The sequence below is a fragment of the Eleutherodactylus coqui genome, chromosome 11 (assembly GCF_035609145.1).
Source record: "Eleutherodactylus coqui strain aEleCoq1 chromosome 11, aEleCoq1.hap1, whole genome shotgun sequence".
Lineage (NCBI taxonomy): Eukaryota > Metazoa > Chordata > Amphibia > Anura > Eleutherodactylidae > Eleutherodactylus > Eleutherodactylus coqui.
The window spans coordinates 75,216,745-75,239,794 of NC_089847.1; the positions used below are offsets into that span (position 1 = coordinate 75,216,745).

The 23,050-nt window shown below is 46.4% G+C and overlaps 1 protein-coding gene across 4 annotated transcripts in view; it reads left to right on the top strand.

The window, feature by feature from the left end:
• RIPOR1 (RHO family interacting cell polarization regulator 1) overlaps nucleotides 1-23,050 on the top strand; it is a 203,909-nt gene that overhangs the window by 90,075 nt on the left and 90,784 nt on the right. The window contains exon 1 of one of the 4 annotated variants that reach the window (XM_066582640.1): nucleotides 2,988-3,106. The exons of 1 other annotated variant lie outside the window; for it this stretch is intronic. Coding sequence is in view for 1 of the 3 variants with exons in the window: in XM_066582637.1 (XP_066438734.1) it covers nucleotides 9,611-9,629 (19 nt within the window). In the remaining 2 variants the exon portion in view is untranslated. Of the gene's footprint in view, nucleotides 1-2,987; nucleotides 3,107-9,511; nucleotides 9,630-22,678; nucleotides 22,701-23,050 lie in introns of those variants that run through there. 2 more of the 4 variants (XM_066582637.1, XM_066582638.1) reach the window with 2 other exon arrangements.

Consider the following 23,050-nt stretch of genomic DNA (forward strand, 5'->3'; position numbering starts at 1 on the left):
GTTTAGTGTGGCTGGGGGAATCATCACGGATAAGCGTACCCACCTGTCAACCGACAGTGCCAACAGGCTTACACTCATCAAGATGAACAAAGCCTGGATTTCCCCAGACTTCTCTTCTCCACCAGCGGACAGCAGCGATACGTAAGCAATACGTAGGCTGCACCCGCGGATGGAAGCTACGTTCTCTCTCACCATCCAAAACGGGGACATTTCTGCTTCATCAATCTGTGTCTAATATTCCTCCTCCTCCTCCTGCTCCTCCTCCTGAAACCTCACGTAATCACGCTGAACGGGCAATTTTTCTTAGGGCCACAAGGCTCACTCATATAATTTTTCTAAACAATTTTTATATGTTTCAATGCTCTTAAAAGCGTTGAAACTTTAACTTGAACCAATTTTTCATTAAACTGGGCTGCCTCCAGGCCTAGTTACCACTTAAGCCACATTAACCAAAGCGATTAATGGGTTTCACCTGCCCTCTTGGTTGGCCATGGCCAATTTTTTGGATGTACATTAGTACTGTTGATACAGCAATTTTTATGGGCCCTCGCCTACAGTGTAATCAAATGAATTTTTAGCCCACCTGCATTACAGCTGACGTTACATCCGCTGTGTTGGGCAATGCAATGGGATATTTTTGTGTATCGCCGGTGGGTTCCAGGGAGCCACCCATGCTGTAGGTGCACACGGAGTTTAACCTACATCTGTCCACTTGTAAAGAACCCCAGTCTGACTGGGGCATGCAGTGTGGGCCGAAGCCCACCTGTATTAAGCACGACATTACTACCTCAGCTGTGTTGGGCAATGCAATGGGATATTTCTATGTACCGCCGGTGGCTTCCTGGCACCCACCCATGCTGTGGGTCCACAGGGAATTATAAATGCATCTGTGTCCACTTGTAAAGAACCCCAGTCTGACTGGGGCATGCAGAGACACCTTGACAGAATGAATAGTGTGTGACACATAGGTTCCCCATTGCTATGCCCACGTGTGCAGCTCCTGATGGCGGTGGCACAGGATTCTATTTCTCATTGCTTCTGTACAGCATTGTGGGCTATCGCCCCGCCCCTTTTAAAGAGGGTCGCTGCCTAGCCGTGCCAACCTCTGCAGTGTGTGCCTGCAGTTCCTCCTCATGGCAGACGCACTTCTAAATAGACATGAGGGTGGTGAGGCATTAGGGCAGCTGAAGGCTGCGCAGGGACACTTTGGTGTGCGCTGTGGGGGGGAGGGGGGGCGGTTGGGCAGCATGTAAGCCAGGAGAAGTGGCAGTGGAGTGTCATGCAGGCAGTGATTGTGCTTTGTTGGAGGTAGTGTGGTGCTTAGCTAAGGTATGCCATGCTAATGAGGGCTTTTCAGAAGTAAAAGTTTTTGGGAGGGGGGGGGCCCCACTCTTGCCGCTATTGTGGCTTAATAGTGGGACCTGTGAACTTGAGATGCAGCCCAACATGTAGCCCCTCGCCTGCCCTATCCGTTGCTGTGTCGTTCCCATCACTTTCTTGAATTGCCCAGATTTTCACACAAGGAAACCTTAGCGAGCATCGGCGAAATACAAAAATGCTCGGGTCGCCCATTGACTTCAATGGGGTTCGTTACTCGAAACGAACCCTCGAGCATCGCGAAAAGTTCGTCCCGAATAACGAGCACCCGAGCATTTTGGTGCTCGCTCATCTCTACTGTCGTCCCGTGTAAAAGGGTGGTTTTGCAGTTTTATTTTTTTAAAGCTACAGTCTTAGTGGTAATTTTTGTGTTTTTTTTAGCCAAAGCCAGTAGTGAACCAGACAATAAGCAGTGTAAGATCTTCCCATATATGTCCCGTATCTTTATATGCCCTGTATCTTTATGTGTCCCATATCTTTACATTTCCAATACCTTTATGTGTCTCATATCTTTATATGTCCCGTAAATTTATGTGTCCCCTATCATTATGTGTCCCCTATCATTATGTGTCCCCTATCATTGTGTCCCGTATCTTTACATTTCCAATACCTTTATGTGTCCTTTATCTTTATGTCTCCTACCTTTATATGTCCCATATTTTATATGGTCCGTATCTTTATGTCCCCTATGTTTATACAGCCCGTATCTTTACGCATCCCCTATCTTTATACGTTCTCTATCTTTATATGTCCCGTATATTTATGTGTCCCCTATCATTGTGTCCAGTATCTTTGTATGTCCGGTCTTTTTATACGTCCCCTTACTTTATACGTACCGTGTCTTTCTATGTCCTGTATCTTTATACGTCCCCTATCTTTACATTTCCCGTACCTTTATGTGTCCCTTATCATTACATGTCCTATATCTTTATATGTCCCTTATCATTACATGTCCTATATCTTTATGTCCCCTATCATTACATGTCCTATAGCTTTATATGTCCCATATCATTACATGTCCTATATCTTTATATGTCCCCTATCATTACATGTCCTATATCTTTATATGTCCCATATCATTACATGTCCTATAGCTTTATATGTCCCATATCATTACATGTCCTATAGCTTTATATTTCCCATATCATTACATGTCCTATATCTTTATATGTCCCATATCATTACATGTCCTATAGCTTTATATGTCCCTTATCATTACATGTCCTATAGCTTTATATGTCCCATATCATTACATGTCCTATATCTTTATATGTCCCATATCATTACATGTCCTATAGCTTTATATGTCCCTTATCATTACATGTCCTATAGCTTTATATGTCCCATATCATTACATGTCCTATAGCTTTATATGTCCCTTATCATTACATGTCCTATAGCTTTATATGTCCCTTATCTTCTGGCTTTGGCTCATAAACTGTAGCGGTCAAACACAAACAAGCCCCCGTGTAAGGACGCGCCCTGGAATAGCTGGTCCCCAAGCGGCGCCGCAGCAGCTGCGGCCTCCTGAGATAGCAGGGATGGAAAGCATCCGTGCGGGGCAGTCCCTCCCTCCCCCGGCGGCGGCGCTGCTCATCCTCCTCCTCGGCGCTGACTGACAGCACAAGGCAGGATGTCTGGAGATTAGGAGTCGGGCGAGTCCAGCGCTGTGTGGGAAGAAGGAGCGGCGGCCGCACACTGGTCCTCCGTCCGCAGCAGCAGCAGCCATGTAAGTGCCTCATGTTGTGTGCGGCTCCCGGGGCTCCGGCACACCGCGGTCGCCGCCATCATATAAAGCGGCAGCGGCGGAGCTCTGGCCGGGAAGGTCGTGCTATGTGGCGGCCGGGGAGGGGGCGCCGTGCTGGGTGACTAGGCCGTGGCTGCCGGAGGGGCAGGCGGAGGGTCTGCACGGATGGTGACGTGTATAGTGTGAGGCCCGCCGTGTGCGAGGCACCTACCTACAGTAATAGCTAGTGGTAAGTACCATGGACGCCATCAGTCCCCGCTGGCAGCTGCTGTCACCGGCCGGTGTGTGACGGTGGCAGCTGTAATCCCAGCAGAGGGCCACCACCACCTCTGATGACCAGTAAGGCCGCGCTCGCAGCGGCGTGTCTGCGCTGCGTATTACATGCGGATAACGGAAATCTGACACCCATTGATCTCAGACGTGTTTGTTACGCGTGCGAATTCCCCGGCGGGGCTATATTAGTCCGTTACGGACTGACAGCCCGTTAAAGTCAATGGGATCACGCAAATCTGTACCGTGCGTATTCTCCGCGGCTCTACACAAGTCAGTGGGGCCTTACTGCTGTCTTTTTTTTTTTTACACATAGGAAAAGTGTAGTGAAAGTGCGCAGGATCGGTCCGTGAAAACACGGCGGAGTTCATAGACCGCCACTGAATACAGCCAAGTGGATGAGCCCCCACGGGCGCCAGGGGTCGGTCCGGTTCTGAGATGGGCAGAACGTCAGGGAAAAAAGAACCCGTTTGAATGCGGTAATTTGCACGGGACGGACGCTCCGAGGTAGAAGAACCCGTGACGGTCCTGTTGGAGAATCGCCAAGGGTTTTCTATGGGAGCGTTAAAAAAAACCGCATCGCAGTCAGATGCCCTGGACATTGTAAACAATGTTCTCCTGCGTGGCACCGCGATGCGGGAAACACATGGCAGCGTGTCCTGTCTTTCTGTGAGCGCGTCTATTATCCTCAACGGGGCCGGCGGCAGCACAAGCACCATTAAAGGCAATGGGAGAACTCCGCGATCCCCTGCCGCGGCTGTGACAGCCTAGCTGGGGATTCCCTTCGTCCCCGCAGTGAGCAGAGGCTGTTTTCACGTGAAACCGCCTCGCATCCACTGGGCTTTCACATGGATGGCGAGTGCGATGTCGCGCCATGTTCATTTTCACTCCTTTCAATGATTTTTCTAAATAATTTCTTTAGTCTAGAAGCGCCTTCGTTAATGATCAGCTCATTAATGATTCCCAATCCCTCCAGATGTTTGCGGATCTTGGTTGATTTCTGCAAACTCTTCTTTGGCCCAAGATATTAAGTTGATCAGTCACTTGCCTTTCTGTAGCTTGGTGCTATTCATGTGAATGGGATTGAGCTGCAATACCAAGCACCACCACTACACAATGTACAGTGCTGTACCTGGTACACAATGGTTTGTACATCATGTAAAAGTGAATGTAATTAATTCCCTAACTGGTGTTTTGCTGTCATAGTATCCACTGCGTTTTGGTGTCATACCCTTTGATTCCCCACTTTTAATGAAATCCTTCAGCTCCCGCTATATCGCAGGAAGTCACTCCCACGATGTCACCTCCCCACTGTCTCATAAGAATGCATAGCGGCTACTTGCGGTCCGCACAGCATGATGCTGGAGCAGATGATGGACTCTTTATTGCTGAAGTCCGAGGATTGCATGCACTAGACCACTGACATCAGCGGAGTCTGACTCCTCTCACCGAGGGCCATATCTGCCTTACATAATTGTAAGGCCGGGCACTTAGCAAGGGCTCAATGGCATTACCATCGCCATGCATAATATGCACCAACATGGAACATGCGCGGAATATGCTATACCAACACAGTCACTGGAGCCCGGCCCAAGATGGTATAGTAATAGTGGACCCAGTAGTAATGGAGATCCCCTATTGGCTTCAGGACGGCCAGCATCCCTACGGGCAGTTCCCTCGCCCCGCTGCAGCCCGGGGCCAACAGCCGCCACTGACCTCTCCTCCAGCACCTGTGCTGCGTACATGAGGTCAGCGATCAGGCTCTGCACTGCCACCGCCAGTCCGCAGCTGCAGGCGGGGTGAGTGGAATGCCCGTTGGGTTGCCGCACGGCCGGCGGGCCACGTAAAATGAGGTGGTGGGCCTTGTGTGTGACTTACATGCTATACATTACAAATTGAAGCTGCAGACACATATTCCAGGATTGCTTCCAACTGTGGTTCATCCTTCATTCCTTCACACTGGCAAATTATCAGTGGGATAGCTGGGGACACAAGTAGACGGTGACCATGACTGTCCGCTGCAACCTGGCCGTCACTGCAGGAGCGGGCCACAGGGAGGTTTGTGCTGTAGTCTGTATTGGCACATGGGGCAGATTAAGTGTTGGTGTAGTTACAATAAATGAGTAATACTCGCCCCCCCGCTGTAAGTATACAGTGTATGCCTCCTGTCACGTGGCCGTGTACACGAGCCTACAACATAACCCCCTTGTCTTCACATCACTTTATAATTAGTTTTCCTGAATTGCATTTGGAAAATTACAAAAACGCAGTGATCCTAATCATTCTGATCTTTTATCAAAATGTGTTTCTGCGGCGTCAAAGGAGACTTCTTTTTTTGTTTTCCTTTTATGACAGAATAATTGGTTTTCTGTGCCTGAGCTGCAGCTGTCGCACATTCCTCATCTTGTCTCCATATGTTTGGTAGTACTGTTACTCCTTGTAGACGTTGGCGCTCACTGTCCTGTATTGTGTCCTCCGCGGACCGCCCTACGTAATGCTTTACTACACAACGTATAGATGTGTTATAAGCTGGCCGGCAGATGCGCAACCGCTCGGATATCCGACTGCACCATACCGGATGTCTTGGATAAACTGGGAAATCGGGCAGATTAACTCCTTGGAGAAACGGCCATTTCGCTTTTTTTCCCCCCTTTTTTCCTCCTCACTTTCAAAAAATACAACATATGGCTCCAGCTTGGCTCGACGAGGGCTTGTTTTTTGTGTGATGAGTTAGTAAATTAATCACAGCATGCCTGTGCTCTTTTATACATATAGAAGGGCACAGACATGGGGTGATTAATTTGCACTTAAAACAATCCCCGAACAGGATGAGCAGAGGAGTAAGTTCTTAATTAGTCCACCTACAAGGATGTGACTAAGATGCCAGCAGAAAAATGCTTGAAACTTCATCTCTTTACCAGGAATAAAAAGGGAACGATCACATTTTTCATTTTTATATTGGAAAACTACAATAAAAATGCCACACTAAGAGCATGCTGGGATTGCAAAAAAATAAAACATGGCTGTTAAAAACGCAACAAAAGTGAGAAAAAACTTCACTACTAAAAAATGCAATAGTTTTATATTTCACTGTTGGCCAACAGCAAACATCTGGATGCAACATTTTTTGCAAAAAGTGCTGTTTATGCAAAATAGACAGTCCAACTAGCTTCCTTTGCACAAAAAGGAGGGCCGGCCTCCTGGAAGCAGGATCATCAGTGGGAGCAGGATCATCAGTGGGACTCTGCTATTTGTAATGACTTCCCGGTGAGAACAAATAATGGTTTCAGCACAGAAGCTGATCTGTTTCTTGGTGAGTGTGTCTGTAGACCTCATTAATACCGGTTAGTACCATTGTATGCGGGTTTCACCAGCCGGCCTACGGGAACTGTGCATATGCTAGTTATCTGCAGAAGTCCCTGTCCTTAGAAGACTAAATAACTGCTTTTCCTGTCCTTCAGGCATTTCCTGTCCTGAAACTCTTCAGTTTTGCATCTTTGACTCGGCCTGTGCTTTCTATACTGATTCCTCTTTTGTTTCTCCCCCAAGAACAATATTTAAGATTGACGGATTCTAAAAATTTGCGCATGTAAGGACCAATAGGCTTTCCATAACCAGGTAATACGGTATTGTTTTAAACAGGCACTGCGCTTAAAAGAAGCGAAATGTGATTGTTCCCAGCAGGAGAAACCAAGTAATCTTGTAGATATGATAGCTTTTAATGGCTAACAAAAATACATGATATTACAGCAAGCTTTCAGACCTCTCAGGGCTCTTCTTCAGGCAGAAAAGAAGGACGTATATGCAAATCACATTGATTATCTAAGATGACTATTTTGTGTTGTTCGCTGGGGCGCTAACAGCTTTCTAATTTGCTGTTCACTGCCTATCACCTGAAGTCCATTTCTAGTAACAGAGATGCTGATTGGCTGCAGCAGCCTGTAAACATTATGCCAGCATGGAGAACCGGAGTCGCTGGCGGTGGACTTGTTGGGAGCGTCGAGAGGGGAGTATATCCTGTACCGTTAAGGGGTTAATTCATCCTGTCATATTATTTAAGGTCTAAATTGGAATCCAGGTGATGGGGAACACAATCCAATGTTTGTCATCGCTCTCCTTTGTACATATCTAAACCGAGCCAAAGAAAAACAACCAGCAGAGGTCGCAATAACATTGTTGATGCCTGTTAAAGCGTAATGTGATTGTTCTCAGAAACCACGTAATCTTGTAGATATGATACCTTCTAACGGCTAACAAAAATATATGATGTTATAGCGAGCTTTCAGACCTCTTGGGGCTCTTCAGGCATAATGCATTATGTCTGAGCAAGCACCAAGAGAGGTTCAAAAGCTCATGTATTTTTGTTAGCTATTAAAAGGTATCATATCTACAAGATTACTGTATATACTTGAGTATAAGCCGAGTCAATAAGTTTTACCACAAAAAAGTTCCTGCCGCCTCTAAATTAATCCCACTTTGCAAAAGTGGCAATAAGAGTGGCATTTTTGAATAAATATTGCGTCTGCCAGAATTCAGGCCACACAACCTGCTCCTCTTATGTTAGCTGCAGAGAACTAAGACCCCACGTGGGGTTCATAACCTCTTCCATTGCCCTACCCTAGAGAATGATGCACACTCCTTAAGTTAAAGACTGCCTCAGTATATTGGAATTCATATGATTTTCCACAGACCCGAGGGCTACCCCAGTCACATGCTTAGCCCTTACCAGAGGGCAGTCCCATTAAGATACAGCCCCCCACGCATCCACCTTGAAGATTGGTCCTACACAAATCTCCTGCTTAATCGTCTCTCCTTGTAGGTTAATCCCCTGCCAGCGCTACCTGACGTGAAACTTCCTCTTAGCCAGCTTCTGGATGTCGCACAACCACTTCATACCAGGAACTTCAACTTTACCTTTTTCAATAACTAAAACAATGCATTGCAATACTTTTGGATTGCAATGTATTATGAGGATCAGTCTTATGCTGACAGCCAATTAGATCCTGCGTTAAGGCCCATTTACACGCAACGATTATCACTCAAAATTCGCTCAAAAGTCATCGATTGAGCAATAATGGTTGTGTGTAAATGCTCCCATCTTTCACTCTTCGGCCGAACGATGATTTTCAAGTGAGCATAAAATCCATTGTTTATCTGGAGAGAAGATAACATAGACCGCATGCTGTTTTCTGTCCATGGTGCTGTATTCTCCACAGGAGTGCTGATTACATTGTTTTCAGCTTGAAGCCCAAAAGAGAACTAAAGGACCACCTGCTATTCTCCGCATACAGCTCTGGGAGGCTCATTTACATACAAATAAAGGTGATAAGCTGCTAATGGACATTAGTATCCATTAGCAGTTTATGCAAAACAATCGCTCAAAATCTTTTGAATGGTTATCTTTGTGTGTAAATGGGCCTTTAGGTAGTTGGACCACAAGCTGTCACGGCAACCCATTGGCACTCAAGGGGTACTGACGAGGGGACACAGGAAGCCCCCTCTCTATATAACTATCTAGATGCCCTGGTGGCAATTGACTGAGATGTAAGGGGTTGAGCAACTGGTATCAACTTTATTTCACTGAACCGTCTTATCAGTTGTATATTACCGCTGGCACCCGCTGCCGATGTCACTAGTACAGCTCCGTTGCCATTGCCACCCCCGCACTGTATATTTGTGGCACTGTGTAGGAAGTACATCCCACCCATGTTATGTATGACAGTGCGGGAAGGAGTTAATCAGAGGACAGGCCTAACTTAATTCTCTTTGTGTTGGATTAAATGTGTTCATAGTAAAGTCCCTTTCATCCAGCGTTCTACCAATGTATATTCTGCTGCTGAATTAAAGGTGCAGTACTTTATATTGGCTGACTGCGGTGTACAGCACACATCTCACATCATCCTGCAGATTGCACTTGTGAACGCTGCGAGGTGTTTGACCTTTCATTTTCTATTCCCTCGAATGTGTCTCCTATTTTAAGATCCATCCTATGGCTGTTATTGTTTGTTGCACATCAGGATTTGACTCATCGTGGAGCCGGTGATGTCAGATAGTTTGGCAGGGGAAGTTTAGGGAGGAAACCTGCCTGGCCCTTTCCTGTCTTGGACTTGCTGGACCCGGCTCTCCTGCGTATCACAAAGCCTGCAATCTAGAAGCTGCACAGATCCCCCAGACCAATGAGGGCATCAAATAGATTGTTTTTTTGAAGCCAGCAACATGAACGGCAGTCTTCAAGGTAACAGACCGTTTTTCTTCACCTGTTGCCTTAACGATGGGTACCTGCTGCTGAAGTGTCAGCAATAACTTTTAATTAAGTTATAGAAAGCTCCCCCCTCTTCCAATGCAGGCCTGTACGGTATGACATTCTAGAGCTGTATTATTTTTTAGATAAGTCTATTCAAAATTGCATTGTAGAAATGTAATAATTTGATTGAAAACTCCTTCATGGATCGTGGAGAGTAGCGCTATTTGTTGCCTTCACTCTGACAAGTTAGCAGTCCGGCGGCTTTGGGAGCGCTCTTGGTTTAGCATCAGAACAGCCCTGCTTCTCGTCAACGCAGTGCTAATCGGGGCTGCCAGCTGTCCAAAAATCCCTGGTCATTCTATGAGAATACGTTCATTTTGTTATTTATTTATTTTTTTTCCCAGCGTCCTTGAAAAAACAAACTCATCCGCAACTTTTTTGCAGCTGTTAGTATTTGAGCAGATTGTTATGAATTGTGATTATTGCCATTTTACAGCTCACCGTGAAAGCTGGTAATGAGTTCATATCCGTATCTGATGGATAAACATTCATTAAGGTTTTCCAAGGTGTGTGTAAACAAATATGGGCTGTCCGTGATTTTTTCAATTCAGGTTGGCAGCCCAGGTGCTGGTAGACATTTTCTGCAGTGATCATAAGGTAATGTATAGATATGCATAACCCACACATTGGCATGTACCATAGATTTTGGTCTACAAGACGCACCCAATAGTAATTGTGTCCCCCTGTATCTCTGGCCTGGCAGCAACCCCACCAAGAAGTGCTTTACCTTCACCCCGCAGCTCTGGTCTGGCCGCTGCTGATCATCAGAGATCTACCCCCTCTCCCCCCCCCCTTCCCCTGCATCTATGTTAACTGCACTTCCTGTACGCAGATTATAATCAACGGCAACCGGACTATGGCTTCAGGATGAAGGTAAAGTACTTCCTGGTGGGGTTGGCGGTCCTAATGATGAGTTAGAGCTCAAGATGTGTGGTGTGATCACTTGTGTCTCATGTCAACTGCAGTATGTGGGCTGCAGGACTTGCAGTTTAACCCTTTAAGGATGCAGCCCTTTTTTTCCCACTTTCTTCCCCCCCCCCCCCCCACCCGCCCCACCTTCCTTTAAAAAAAAAAAATTAAAAAAAATCGTAAATTCTTTTCTTTTATTTATCCATGGACATAGCTGTTTGAGGGCTTGTTTTTTGCAGGGCGAGTTGAATTTTTTAAAATGGTACTATTTAATGTACCATGTAATGCACTGAAAAACGTAAAAAATTGTAAGTGGAGGAAAATGAAAAAAATACTGTCATTCTGCCATCTTTCAGTGCGTCTTGTTTCTACGGCGCACAAACTGCAACAAAATCGACATGATAACTTTATTCAATGGGTCAGTACGATAATTTTTTATTTTTGTTTTATGATTTAGATTCTTTAATTATAGACATGGTAAAAAGAAGGGGTGATTGAAACTTTTATTACTTTTTATTTTATTTTTTTACAATTAGTAAAACTTTATTGATGTTGTTTTTACTTTGAAAATTTTTTAAATTGTCCCCCTAGGGGATCACAGCTAGTGATGCTTTGATCGCTTCTGCAGTATAGTGTAATTTTGTAGCATTACATCATACTGCTATCTGACAGGCAGTCTATCAAGCCACCTGGATGGCTTGATGGGCAGTCTGCTAAGACAAAGCTTGGGCCTTTCAGAAGGCACCCAGTTACCATGACACCCACATGGCTCTCTGTGATCTTAGAACTGATAGCGGCATTTCAAGGGTTAATAGTGCCACTCAGCCGCGCGGCTGATTGCAGCTATTGCCAATGGATGTCAGCTGTAATAAACAGCTGACGCCTGCGCTGTATGAAGAGAGGTTCGCCTCTCGAAATCTCTCCATATATACCCCGACCCTGCAGGACATAACTGTACGTCCTGTAGCGTTAAGGGGTTGAAAACCCGTATGAAACGTCCTAGCTCTTATATACCTAATGTGGCATCCAGGAATGTTTCTGTGCATTTTTTCAACATACATGCTGACAATTTTTCATCTATGCGCTCTGCAGGCATTCAGCGTCTCAGTCGTCCCATCAGGGGGGCTGACCACCATCAAAAATTACTTAAAGGGGTTGTCCCGCGGCAGCAAGTGGGTCTATACACTTCTGTATGGCCATATTAATGCACTTTGTAATGTACATTGTGCATTAATTATGAGCCATACAGAAGTTATAAAAAGTTTTTTACTTACCTGCTCCATTGCTGGCGTCCTCGTTCCCATGGAGCCGACTAATTTTCGCCCTCCGATGGCCAAATTAGCCGCGCTTGCGCAGTCCGGGTCTTCTGCTTTCTTCAATGGGGCTACGTGTAGCTCTGTGTAGCTCCGCCCCGTCACGTGCCGATTCCAGCCAATCAGGAGGCTGGAATCGGCAATGGACCGCACAGAAGAGCTGCAGTCCACGGAGGAAGAGGATCCCGGCGGCCATCTTCAGCCGGTAAGTATAGAAGTCACCGGAGCGCGGGGATTCAGGTAAGCGCTTAGCGGGTTTTTTTTTTACGTCCCTGCATCGGGGTTGTCTCGCGCCGAACGGGGGGGGGGGGGGGGGGTTTGAAAAAAAAAAAAACCGTTTCGGCGCGGGACAACCCCTTTAATAGAGAAACATACTGGATTTTTCGGTTGAAAACCAGTGCCTCCCCCCCTTGGTTTAAACAAGAGATCTGACCTGATTTTGCACTACTAGAATTGTGTTTCCACGGGACAGAAAAGCCGCGAGATTTCCGAGGGAGAGGTGCAGCTTTAAAAGCTCGGCCGCCGGCATTCCGTCGCTGCTTTTGCTTCCCATAGAGCAGAGTGAGGTCGCAATGGGAAAAAAAAAAAGAATTGACATGCTGCAGCTGTCAATTCCGCGCTGCATCGCCCGTTCCGCCTGGCTTTGCCGCATCGGATTGGTCGCCACATGAGGACAAGATTTTTGCAAAATCTTGTCCACATGGCTGGCTGATCCCGGGATTAAGAGCCGCAGACGGATTTGCTGCACGGAATTTCCGCAGCAAATCCGTCCCGTGTGAAGGCTAAGGCCTCCTTCCCACGAACGGATTTCCGCCGCGTAATTTGCGGCGAAAATCCGCTGCGTTGCCCGCAGCTATTAGGTTCTATTGAACCTAATAGCACAATGCTCACGATGCGTAATTCCACCGCGGAATTACGCACCGCGATTTCTCCCGTCCTCACCCGCAGCATGCTCTATTTTCTGCGGGTGAGGACGGGCTGTACGCACTGACGGCTTCCATTGCAGTCAATGGAAGCCGTCCGTTCACGCTATCTCCCGCTGTAACCAGCGGGAGATAGCGTGAAAAAACGCTTTCCCGCCCACCGCCGCGCGTCATATGACGCGGCCGGCCGCGTCACGTGACACGGCCGGCCGCGTCACGTGACACGCTCGGTGACGCGGCGGCGGTGGGCGGTGACGGGCGGTGACGCGGCGGCGGTGGGCGGGGAAGCGATTTCACGCTATCTCCCGCAGGTAAGTATAGGGGCTCTGGGGGGGCGCCGTGACGGGCTTCACAGCGTAATATTACGCGGCGGAGCCCGTCACGCTCGTGGGAAGGAGGCCTTAGGGTTAATTGCCAGGTGTTCTATTTCCCCCTTTTCTCCTTAGTCACATGATTACTTTTGTTTGTTTATTGGTTGTATGTTTCTTTTTAACACCTTAACGATTGACCATACGCTTTTGACGGCAGCCGTTAAGGGGCTTTACGCTGATGTGCCGTCTTTTAGCGGCGGTTGCATCAGAAGCCTGGCACGACAGCGGGTGCTCAGCTGTTGAACAGTTTAACTCCTGTTCAAACAGCAGGGACCAGAGAAACCTTTGATCCCCACTGTTTAACCCTTTATATGCCACAGTTAGTGTGACCGTGGCATGTAAAACGCTGACAGAGGGAGGAGCTTTCCTATCTCACCCATTTGACTCCTGCAATGTGATTACAGGGTACCTGGAGGCTTGAATATAGCTTCTGGGTCTGCCAGCTACTGTGGCCTATGAAGCTCAGCCTCTGGCTGTTCTTGTTGGGATTCCGAAAAATGGGTTTAGTACAGTGTAGAGCAAAATAGGATTGTTCTCAGTAAGAAAAACCAAGTAATCTTGTAGATATAACTTTAATGACTAACGAAAATACATGATGCTGTAGCGAGCTTTCAGAGCCCTCAGAATCGATAAAACATGATTTTATTAATGCGGGTCCTTCTCTTGCTGTTTTAAATAGAAGTAGGTTGATGGTTGAACAGTCTGGTGAACACTTATTGTCCAGACACATCCATGCACATTTTAGTCTATTTTGGACATTAAAGTTGTTCAGACTGGCCATACTGTTCGTGACGCCGGGGGATGGACAAACAATCTTTATTGAAACCTTCTTTCAATGGAAAATCCATGACTAGATTGTTTCTGAAAATAAAAGGTCTGTAGTCCGACTATTGGAAAAATTTTTAAGCATAGCCGGCTTCTTTCTAGATGAAAGTCGACTAAAATGATTCTTGTTGTTAAATTTCGCCTAACGAACGATCATCGTGGATGAAGTCCTTCATTTCCCTTGACTTTAGTCTGTCTGTGGGCACTTTATACATAAAGTCTGTATCCTCTAATTGGAGGTGCTTTGAAGTATTCTCAACAGCCGTAGTCCTCGACATAACACAGGGGCAGTAAATTGCTGCTTTCAAAGGAAGTAATTCCATTAACTATGCCAAGTCCTCTTAAAGGGCTACTGCAGTGAAACATTCTTTTTCATTCATTATATAGCTAGTCCCCCAGTATATATGTTAGCTAATATGGTATTAGTGTATCTTGACGCCACCGCAAGCTAGGGGTTTGACAGGAGGAACGCCCCTGTCACACCCCTAGCTCCTGATAGGTACAAGGGTGTAAGGTGCTGGTAGAACACTGTGGAAGAAATGTCAGCGTTACCTGAAGCCTTTGTCTCAGGGTAACATTTGTGATGAGGTTTACGTTTAGATTTGCAAATGCTGTCATGTTACCGCTGTAACAAGGCAGCATTAACATCTACCAATGTAAGCCTCATCACAAATGTTACCCTCACCCTAAGGTCCCCCGCTCACAGCTGCCGGACTCACCGCTTCGGCTGCGCTGCGTGCATTGTGACCTCCGTCTCTGCCGCTTTCCCGCTCACAGATGCCGGCAACAGTTTTTGTGTTCCGCTGCCATGAGTGTCAGGTTATGGAGGACGCTCCCCCGCTGAGACATGCCACCGTCACCGCTTGCTCTCCACCGCCGTCGGCAGTGACTGTTCTCTGTCAGGCGCTCCCCCAATGACATCTGGCTGGCTCCTATCTTCTGCTTCCCGTTTCCGGTAAAGATGCATCTGCTGGGGTTTGGGGGGTGGGGGGAAAGCTGGCGGCATTTGGTCAAGCAGTGTCAGACCACCGGATCACACTCTGTGTCTCCCCCCAGCCCTATGGCCTCCCTGCAGCCGCCGGTATGTACAACATGCATTGCTTGGGGCTGCCTCTTACAGTTGTGGACGCTTGTGCCTCGGTGGCCAGGAAGGCCGTGTGAGCTCTGGAAGTGCTTTTGCACCAGGCACTGCTGCATGTCTTTTCAAGCCTACTTCTAGTGCTCTTCCAGGACCTAGCTGCCAGGCTGCTGTGCAGCCAATCAGTTACAGGGGGCGTCACCCCCCCCCCCCCTGTCAATCTTGACTCCACAAGGATTTCCTGGTGGCATCAAGATACACTAATACCAGCTAGTATTACCTTGTTTAGTTATTTCTTTCTATTTGAAAATTTCTGGAATATCTTCCTTCATTTTTGTCATGTGATCTCATTGTGTCCACCTGGAAATTACTTGTCTCTGTGTTCTCTCAAGAAGTCACTATTGCAATGAGCAGAATTCCTGTATAATGAAACCCCATAGACTGTGTCATGAAGGCACTTTGCAGAGGGCGCACAGAAACGCTCTTTGTCGATTGGTTGTCTTTGTAAGGATCCTTATACAATTTTCAACCCAATGTAACAAGTTCCAATTTCCATATGCTCAGTTAGGCCTCCCTCACAGGCGTTTGCAGAAACACAGCATTTTTCAACGTTGCGTTTACTGCGGTTTGAGCAGCGCTGTCATGCATTTTTGACAATATTCTGGCTGTGTTTTCAGCATAGTTGAAAACTCAGCCAAGGATGATGAAAAAAATAAATCAATACTCGCCTAGCTGGTGCGGTCCAGGTCCCTCCTGTTGCTCTCTGAAGCTCACCTCACTTTTCAGCACCGACGGAGGATCTTTTTCTAGTGATGGGGTTTGAAGACCCCGCCTCCAGCGAGAGTTAGCTCTGATTGGCTGAGTGTCAGTGGTCTGAGCCAATGGCAGCCAGCACTGGATGCACCAATCACAGCCATTCAGGCTCAGCTAATCAGAGCAATCTCTCACTGGAGGCGGGGATTTTAATCCCTTTCACTAGCAATAGATACTTGTCAGCTTGACAATTGCCTGGCAGCCTGCCCGGAACTCAGAGTAACAGCGGCGGGGACCCAGACGGCGCCTGCTAGGTGAATAAAAAGTAATCAAAAAGTTATATAAACCTCAAGATGGTACCAATAAAAATTACAAGTCATCCTTAAAAGACAAGCACTCGCACAGCTCTATCAATGACCAAATAAAAATGGTCCTGGAATGTCGTGCCTCGGCCTCCCTCACACAGGCATTTTTGTACATTTTTTCCCTGCGTTTTCAGCTCTGTGCTAAACGCTGTACAGCGCTCCCATTCATTTCAATGGGGCTGCTCACAGAAGTGTCAAAACGCAGTGTTTCCAATGCTGCACTTTGACAGCGAGGCATGTTCTATCTTTGGGCGTTTTCAGCTCTGCATCGCCCATTGAAATGAATGGGCAGCGGTTTCAGCACTGCTGAAAATGTGGCAAAACCGCACACCAATTTTTTGGGCGGGAGGGCTTGCAATATAAGCCCTACCTAGAAAATCAGTCCTAGCTACACTAAATGGGGGAAAAAAAGCAATACTCACGTAGCAGCTGCCGTCCGGGTCCCAGCCGCTGGTCTCTTCCACTGCTCCGGGCTTCCCCTGCACTGACAGATGATCTATTGCTGTAAGCGAGGTTTGAGAACCCTGCCTCCAGAAATAGATTGCTGTGATTGATTCTCGGCGCTGGCTTGATGCCCAATCACAGCCATTTATTGACTGTCTCAGCCAATAAGAGCCAGCAAGCTGTTAACCCCTAACATGCCACAATCAATGTTCATCACTGCATGTAAAAGGGAGGGAGTAACCTCTGTAACGTCATTGACCCTCCGCCGTGTAATCAATATTACTCTGTTCGCTTTGATAATCGATAATGCATTGTAATACAAAAGTACTGCAGTGTATGATCAGAGTGATCATAGCACTGCAGGTTCCAGTCACCTATAAAAACAGTAAACGTTTTTTGTGCACTTCACTCTATTTAAGAAAAAAAACACATTTGGTATTGTTGCATCCGTAACTACTTGTACAATAAATTGAACATACTTTTTAGCCCGCTTGGCAAGTGCTATTTAAAAGCAGGGTTAAAATGTTTATTCCGCCTTTCAAAAAAAATGCAATAAAAGTAAATTAAGAGGCCATATGTACCTCAAAATGGTACCAATAAAGCCTACAGCTGGGGTTCTGAAGATCAGTGAAGCAACGTTTGTGCATGCATGCCGTTCCTCAACCCAGTTCACTGGGAACACTGGAAATTGGCAAGCATGAGCAGTTGGCCATCTCCAGTGCCCATTGAAATGAATGTGTGACCACCGCTTTGTTCATGTGGGGACCTTCGTGATTGCCTTCTCAAGGTTGATGGGGTTATCAGTGGTTGGTCTCCCACCAATGATAAAGTTATCCCTTTGCTTTGGATAGGGAATGGCTATAAAACTTGGCACAGCCCCTTTAATTATTAGTTAGCATAAGCCGATGTGGAGAGTAACTACTAGTTGTGGGGAAACGAGGGGGCCTAGAGATCACAAAACAACCAAGATAAAATCCTGCTTTGCAAATCGGGAGAGACAGTTATAAAGCTGTAGTGTCAGACTTGCGCTTTTGGTGCTGTGAAATGTCCTTTTTAGGCCGCTTTAACGCGGCTGAGAAAATGCCTTGAGATTTGTGCGTTGCGAGATGCACAAATCGTGCATGAATATGAACCCCATTCTTTTGAGTGGAGTCATATACATGAGCTAAAAATTGTGGCATGTCTTATATTTTTGTGTTCCTTGGCACGCATCGCCTATTGTTTTCAATGGGACAGGAAAACGCATGGCTTGACGTGCTATGTGAGATTTCCAATTGAAAACAATGAGGAACACTTGCCGATCCTCCTACATGGCTGAAAGCTGCGCCAGAGGATCCCAAGTTTACTGAAGTGAGATGAGGCAGTTTTGCCTGAAAATGCCTGCATTGACGGGTACATCACACGAGTGTAGTGTCGGGCCAAGTTGTACGGCCCGATATCGCGCTCGCAATGCATGTGGAATCCCTAGATGCAAGGCATTTTCATGTGAAAACAGCCTCGCATTGCTGCGGGGGGTCCCTTCGTTCCATCGCTTTCAATGGGGTAGCAACAGCGCCGGTCCTTTTGAAAGCAATGGGAGAACATCACAATCCCCTGCCGCCACAATGTTCAGTAATGAGGGTGACTCCCTACGGGAATGAAGGAATCCCCTGCCGCTGCTGTCACAGCAGCTGCAGAGGATTGCGATGTTCTCATTATATTTTGAATAGGGGCGATGCTGCTGCCGCCGCCGGCCCCATTGATAACAATGGACAATATCGCAGAAAGAACTTTTTTTTTTCCCCTCAACATCGCAGGCATGAGAACATCACAAATGAGAATGAAACCATTGAAATTTATTGCTTTCGCAATCATGCGTTTTCACTCCCTCTCACAGTGCAGGAAAATCGTCCAATTTTCTCGCTTGTGTGAAGGAGCTGTAAGACTGCGGCACGGCGAAGCCGCAGGATTTACATTGGAGGGCGATGCCCTGGTACTTTATATAGCACCATTCATGCTGTGCTCCCGTAATCTGTAGGACTCTATCTTTAGAAGCATTCTCTGTGTCACTATTTTTGGAGGCTACTTTAGTTATAGCAGTGTTATTCTTACACCATGTACAGGGAGTCTCACTTTCACAATCTATTGTACTCGGCCACCATTGTACACGAGAGGCTGTTGTCTGATCTGTATGGCGTACAAGGATCCAGGTTTTATCCGCACTGCATCAATTTAATGTGAGCCATGTGGGGAACGAGGCAAGCATCTATGCGGTAACCGGGCTCTGCCCAACTCCACCAGGTTGGTCTCTGTCCCTACACCCGGCACTCACAAACACAAAGATAAATGTTTTTACTTTGTGCGACAAAAGAGCGCGAGACGGAAAACAATCTCACGCAGTTCGGCAGAGCCTGGCAGGAGTTCCTTTACCGCATCGATGTTTGTCTCTGCTCACACTGAATCCATATAATGTGGATAAAATTGGGATCTTTGTGCATCATATAAATCCAAAAACAGCCTCTCACGTAGATTGTTAGCTGGGTAATACATCTATAAAAGTGGGACTGGAGGCCGTTTACATGGACCGACAATCATTTAAGCGACGGCACGAGCACCACTAAGGTCGTCGGCGCTTGTGCAGGGCATTTACACAGAAAGGCCACCAGCTTGCGGGCTTCTTGTCCGCTTCTCGCTCAGCGCCTCGCCTCCTATGGGAAGCCAACGAGGTTTTTTAACTTGACTGAAAAGTTGGCTTAAACAACCGGGAACAACAAGCGAGCGATTTGTTCTCATTCACACTTAAAGGGGTTGTCCCGCAAAATGAAGTAAAGGTAAACACTTCTGTATGGCCATGTACATGCACTTTGTAATATACATCGTGCATTAAATATTGGCCATACAGAAGTTATATACTTACCCCCCTGTGTTGGCGTCCCCGTCTCCATGGCGCCGACCGAATCCTCCTGGCTGGATTAGACGCGCTTGCGCAGTCTGCCTCTTCTGTCCCGTTGAAGGGGCCGCTCCAGCGTGCTCGCGCCGGAGAGCTGGTCTTTCAGGAGAAGGATTCGGTCGGCGCCATGGAGACGGGGACGCCAACACAGGGGGGTAAGTATATAACTTCTGTATGGCCAATATTTAATGCACGATGTATATTACAAAGTGCATGTACATGGCCATACAGAAGTGGCTACCTTTACTTCATTTTGCAGGACAACCCCTTTAACGATCGATGAGATTCTGTCATTTGAACAAATTTTGAGCGATCATCGTTACGTGTAAATGGACCTTTGCTTTAGAGACTCCCTGTATTTGGGGGGCACTAAACAGCACAGCAGTCACATTATTAGGGCTATCAGAAGCATGGCACTATTAGAGGATTTGTCCAGTTGGAAACTATTAATTCTTTTCAATGCCAAATCTGGCAATCAGAATAAATCCCTTCTCCAGTAATCTAGTGACTATAGCTTATAAGGCACAATTCACATCTGTATTCTGTTCTCTGACCAAAAACACCGAAATGCACAGATCCATTAAAAGTCCCATTCATTTCAATGGGGAAATATCTCTACCATCTGCTTCAGATTCCATCTGTTATGTTACGGTTGCCTTTTTTTGGATGAAGTGAATGGCCCAAGTCACATATCTTCTATTCAAAAAGGAACTATAATGCAGCCGTGTCCCATTGACTTCAAATGATGGAATGGTTTCTGTTTCTATCCATTATTTATTCCATTTAAAGCTATCACATGGGCGAGTATGATTTTGGTCTGCGCAAATTAGTCCGATATTTTGCAAATTTTCTGCTCAAATATTTTTTTGTTTTTGGTCTGTGTTTCTAATGAGCGTATAAAAAGTTTTCACAAACATTTCTTTTACGGTATTATGGTTACATGCATTGAAAGCTGTTCACACTTGCATCATCCAAGTGCAATCCATTTTTTTACATGCCACCATAGACTTGAATGGGCAATGTTCAGATTGCACCATAATAGGACACGCTGTGATTTCTGTTGCTTGGAATGTTCATCTAAGTAACACAAAGTCCACGTGAATGCTCCTATTGAGATGAATGGGCTTTATTCCGTCCGACTTCGGATCAATTTTTTTCAGCCTGAAAATTGGACGGAATAATCATTCATGTGAATATACAAATGCGTTCTAGTTCCGGTTCTCTCTGCTGCGCAAGCGCAGATGGCGTATAGTCAAATCCATCACAAACTAATGAGAAATGGAGCATAACTGAAACAATTGCAGATCAGAGTGGCTTTTTTTTTTAATAGAATTTTTTTAATGGGTCTGTCAAAAAAATTCTAGTAAACACAGACCCGAGGCTGCCTTCTCACTGGCGTGAAAATCACGTAACACACAAATATGAACCCCATTCTTTTGTATGGGTTCATTCACATTAGTGAAGTTTTCCTGCATGGCACCGTGATGCGATGATATGAGGGAAACACATTGCAGCATGTTCTTTATGCAAGATCATGCATTGTTTTCAACGGAGCAACTCTGTTAGTGAATTCATCTCTTCCTCAGGCAATTCTACCAGCTTTACAGTAAAGAACCCTCTTCTATGTCAGTGTAGAAACCTTCTTTCCTCCAGACGTAGAGAGCGACTCCTTGTTACAGTCCTGGGCATAAATACATCATGCGGGAGATCTGTGTTTTATTGCTCAATTAATTTTTTATCACTATTAGGCTGCCTGTCCACTGGCGTTGCGGTATCCCCGCGGGAGTTGCCACCAGGGAGCAGGAGCCAGCGGACGGATCTCCGCTGTGAGCCTATCTGACAGATTGGCTCACTGTGGCAGTTCACAGCATGCTGCGATTTGCTGGCCACGAGCCAAGAATCGCTATGATTCTCCACTTGTGGACAAGGGGGGGCTGTGCTTCCCATAGCAAAGCTATGTAAAGCGTGCACTACATTCCCTGCGGCCGGATTATCGCCTCAGGGACGCACTGCAAAAACGCCCGTGGACCTGCAGCGTTAAGGTGCATTTACACACACAGATTATTGCTCAAAATTCATCAGAAACTTGTCAGTTTTGAGTGCTCATTTTGCATAGGTACTAGTGGGCTAATCACCCAATTAGTACTTCATTTGCATGCATTTAGAGAACAGTGGGTGTTCTGTTCTCTAAATACATCGCTTTTGTTCTCCAGTGGGACAGCAGCTGTTAAAGAACGTTATCAGCGCTGCCCACGGAGAACTCCGCATACAGTCCCTCTTATAAGGGACGATGGATTTCATGCTGACCTGAAGTCAGTGATGGCTGAAATGTGCACTGTAAGTGCCCGATGGGCACACCTTTACACACAACGATTATCACTCAAAAGATAGCTCCGCCTGTTGCATCTTCTCAGTTTGTTTTTCTATCATGGACTCTGTAATATATGTTTTGTTTAAACCTTGAAGTTTATTAACATGTCACGTTGCTGTTTTTGCAGCAACTTTCCAAAGTCGCTACAAAAACCGCGAGGTGAATGAATGTGAATTTGCCCTTACTTGCAGAAGAGTTTCACCAACCCCCCTCCCTTCCATCATACGTTCTGCTGTAACCTAATGCCTTAGTATTATGGCAGTTGTGCCTTATGTGTCATGCGTAGTGAGATTGTTATTTAAGATGCTCCAGTGGGAAAACAATCTGTTTCCGAGTATTCTTTGTTGTACTCGCCCAACCCTTTCCTTTTCCTGTGCTTTAACAGTTACTTTGCATTGATTTCTTGTTATGAAGTGTTTCCAGAGGATGGCTGTCTGTAGTCCATGTGTACATTTATATTAGACGTCTACGGAGGGCTCATTTTTCTGTGTTCCCCCCTTCCTTTTATATAAATAAAACTTGTTCATGATATCAGTAACTGAGCTTTCTTGGGTCATTTCGTGCTTCAGTGAACGGCTACTTTCATGATCTATTTGCCCACAGTGAATTCCATTTTTCTGTGCCATCATAGGAAGATAGAACATGTCTTCAGAAGAGTAGCTTAGGAGATGGTTACAAGAAGAATGGGAACCGCTTGGTGAAGACCGTTCTCTGGAGCTAGGTAATGCGGCTAGTCTAGGTACTCCAACACGGTTTGATATCCCATGTGGTTAAATACTTTCGCAATGCAATGTACTTGCAGACACTTAGGCCTCATGTCCACGGGGAAAATCGGGCCCGCTACGGATTCTACATGGAGAATCTGCAGCGGGTCCCTCCTGCCCCGCGGACATGAGGGCTGAAAATACAAATAAATGACAATAAACTCACCTCCGATCCGCTCCGTTTCTTCTCTTCGCGGCGGCGTCATCTTCTCTCGTCGCGGCCGGATCTTCATTCTTCGGCTCGGCGGATGTGCACGATGACGTCGGTGACGTGCCCCGCGCATGCGCCGTGCCGAAGCAAAATGAT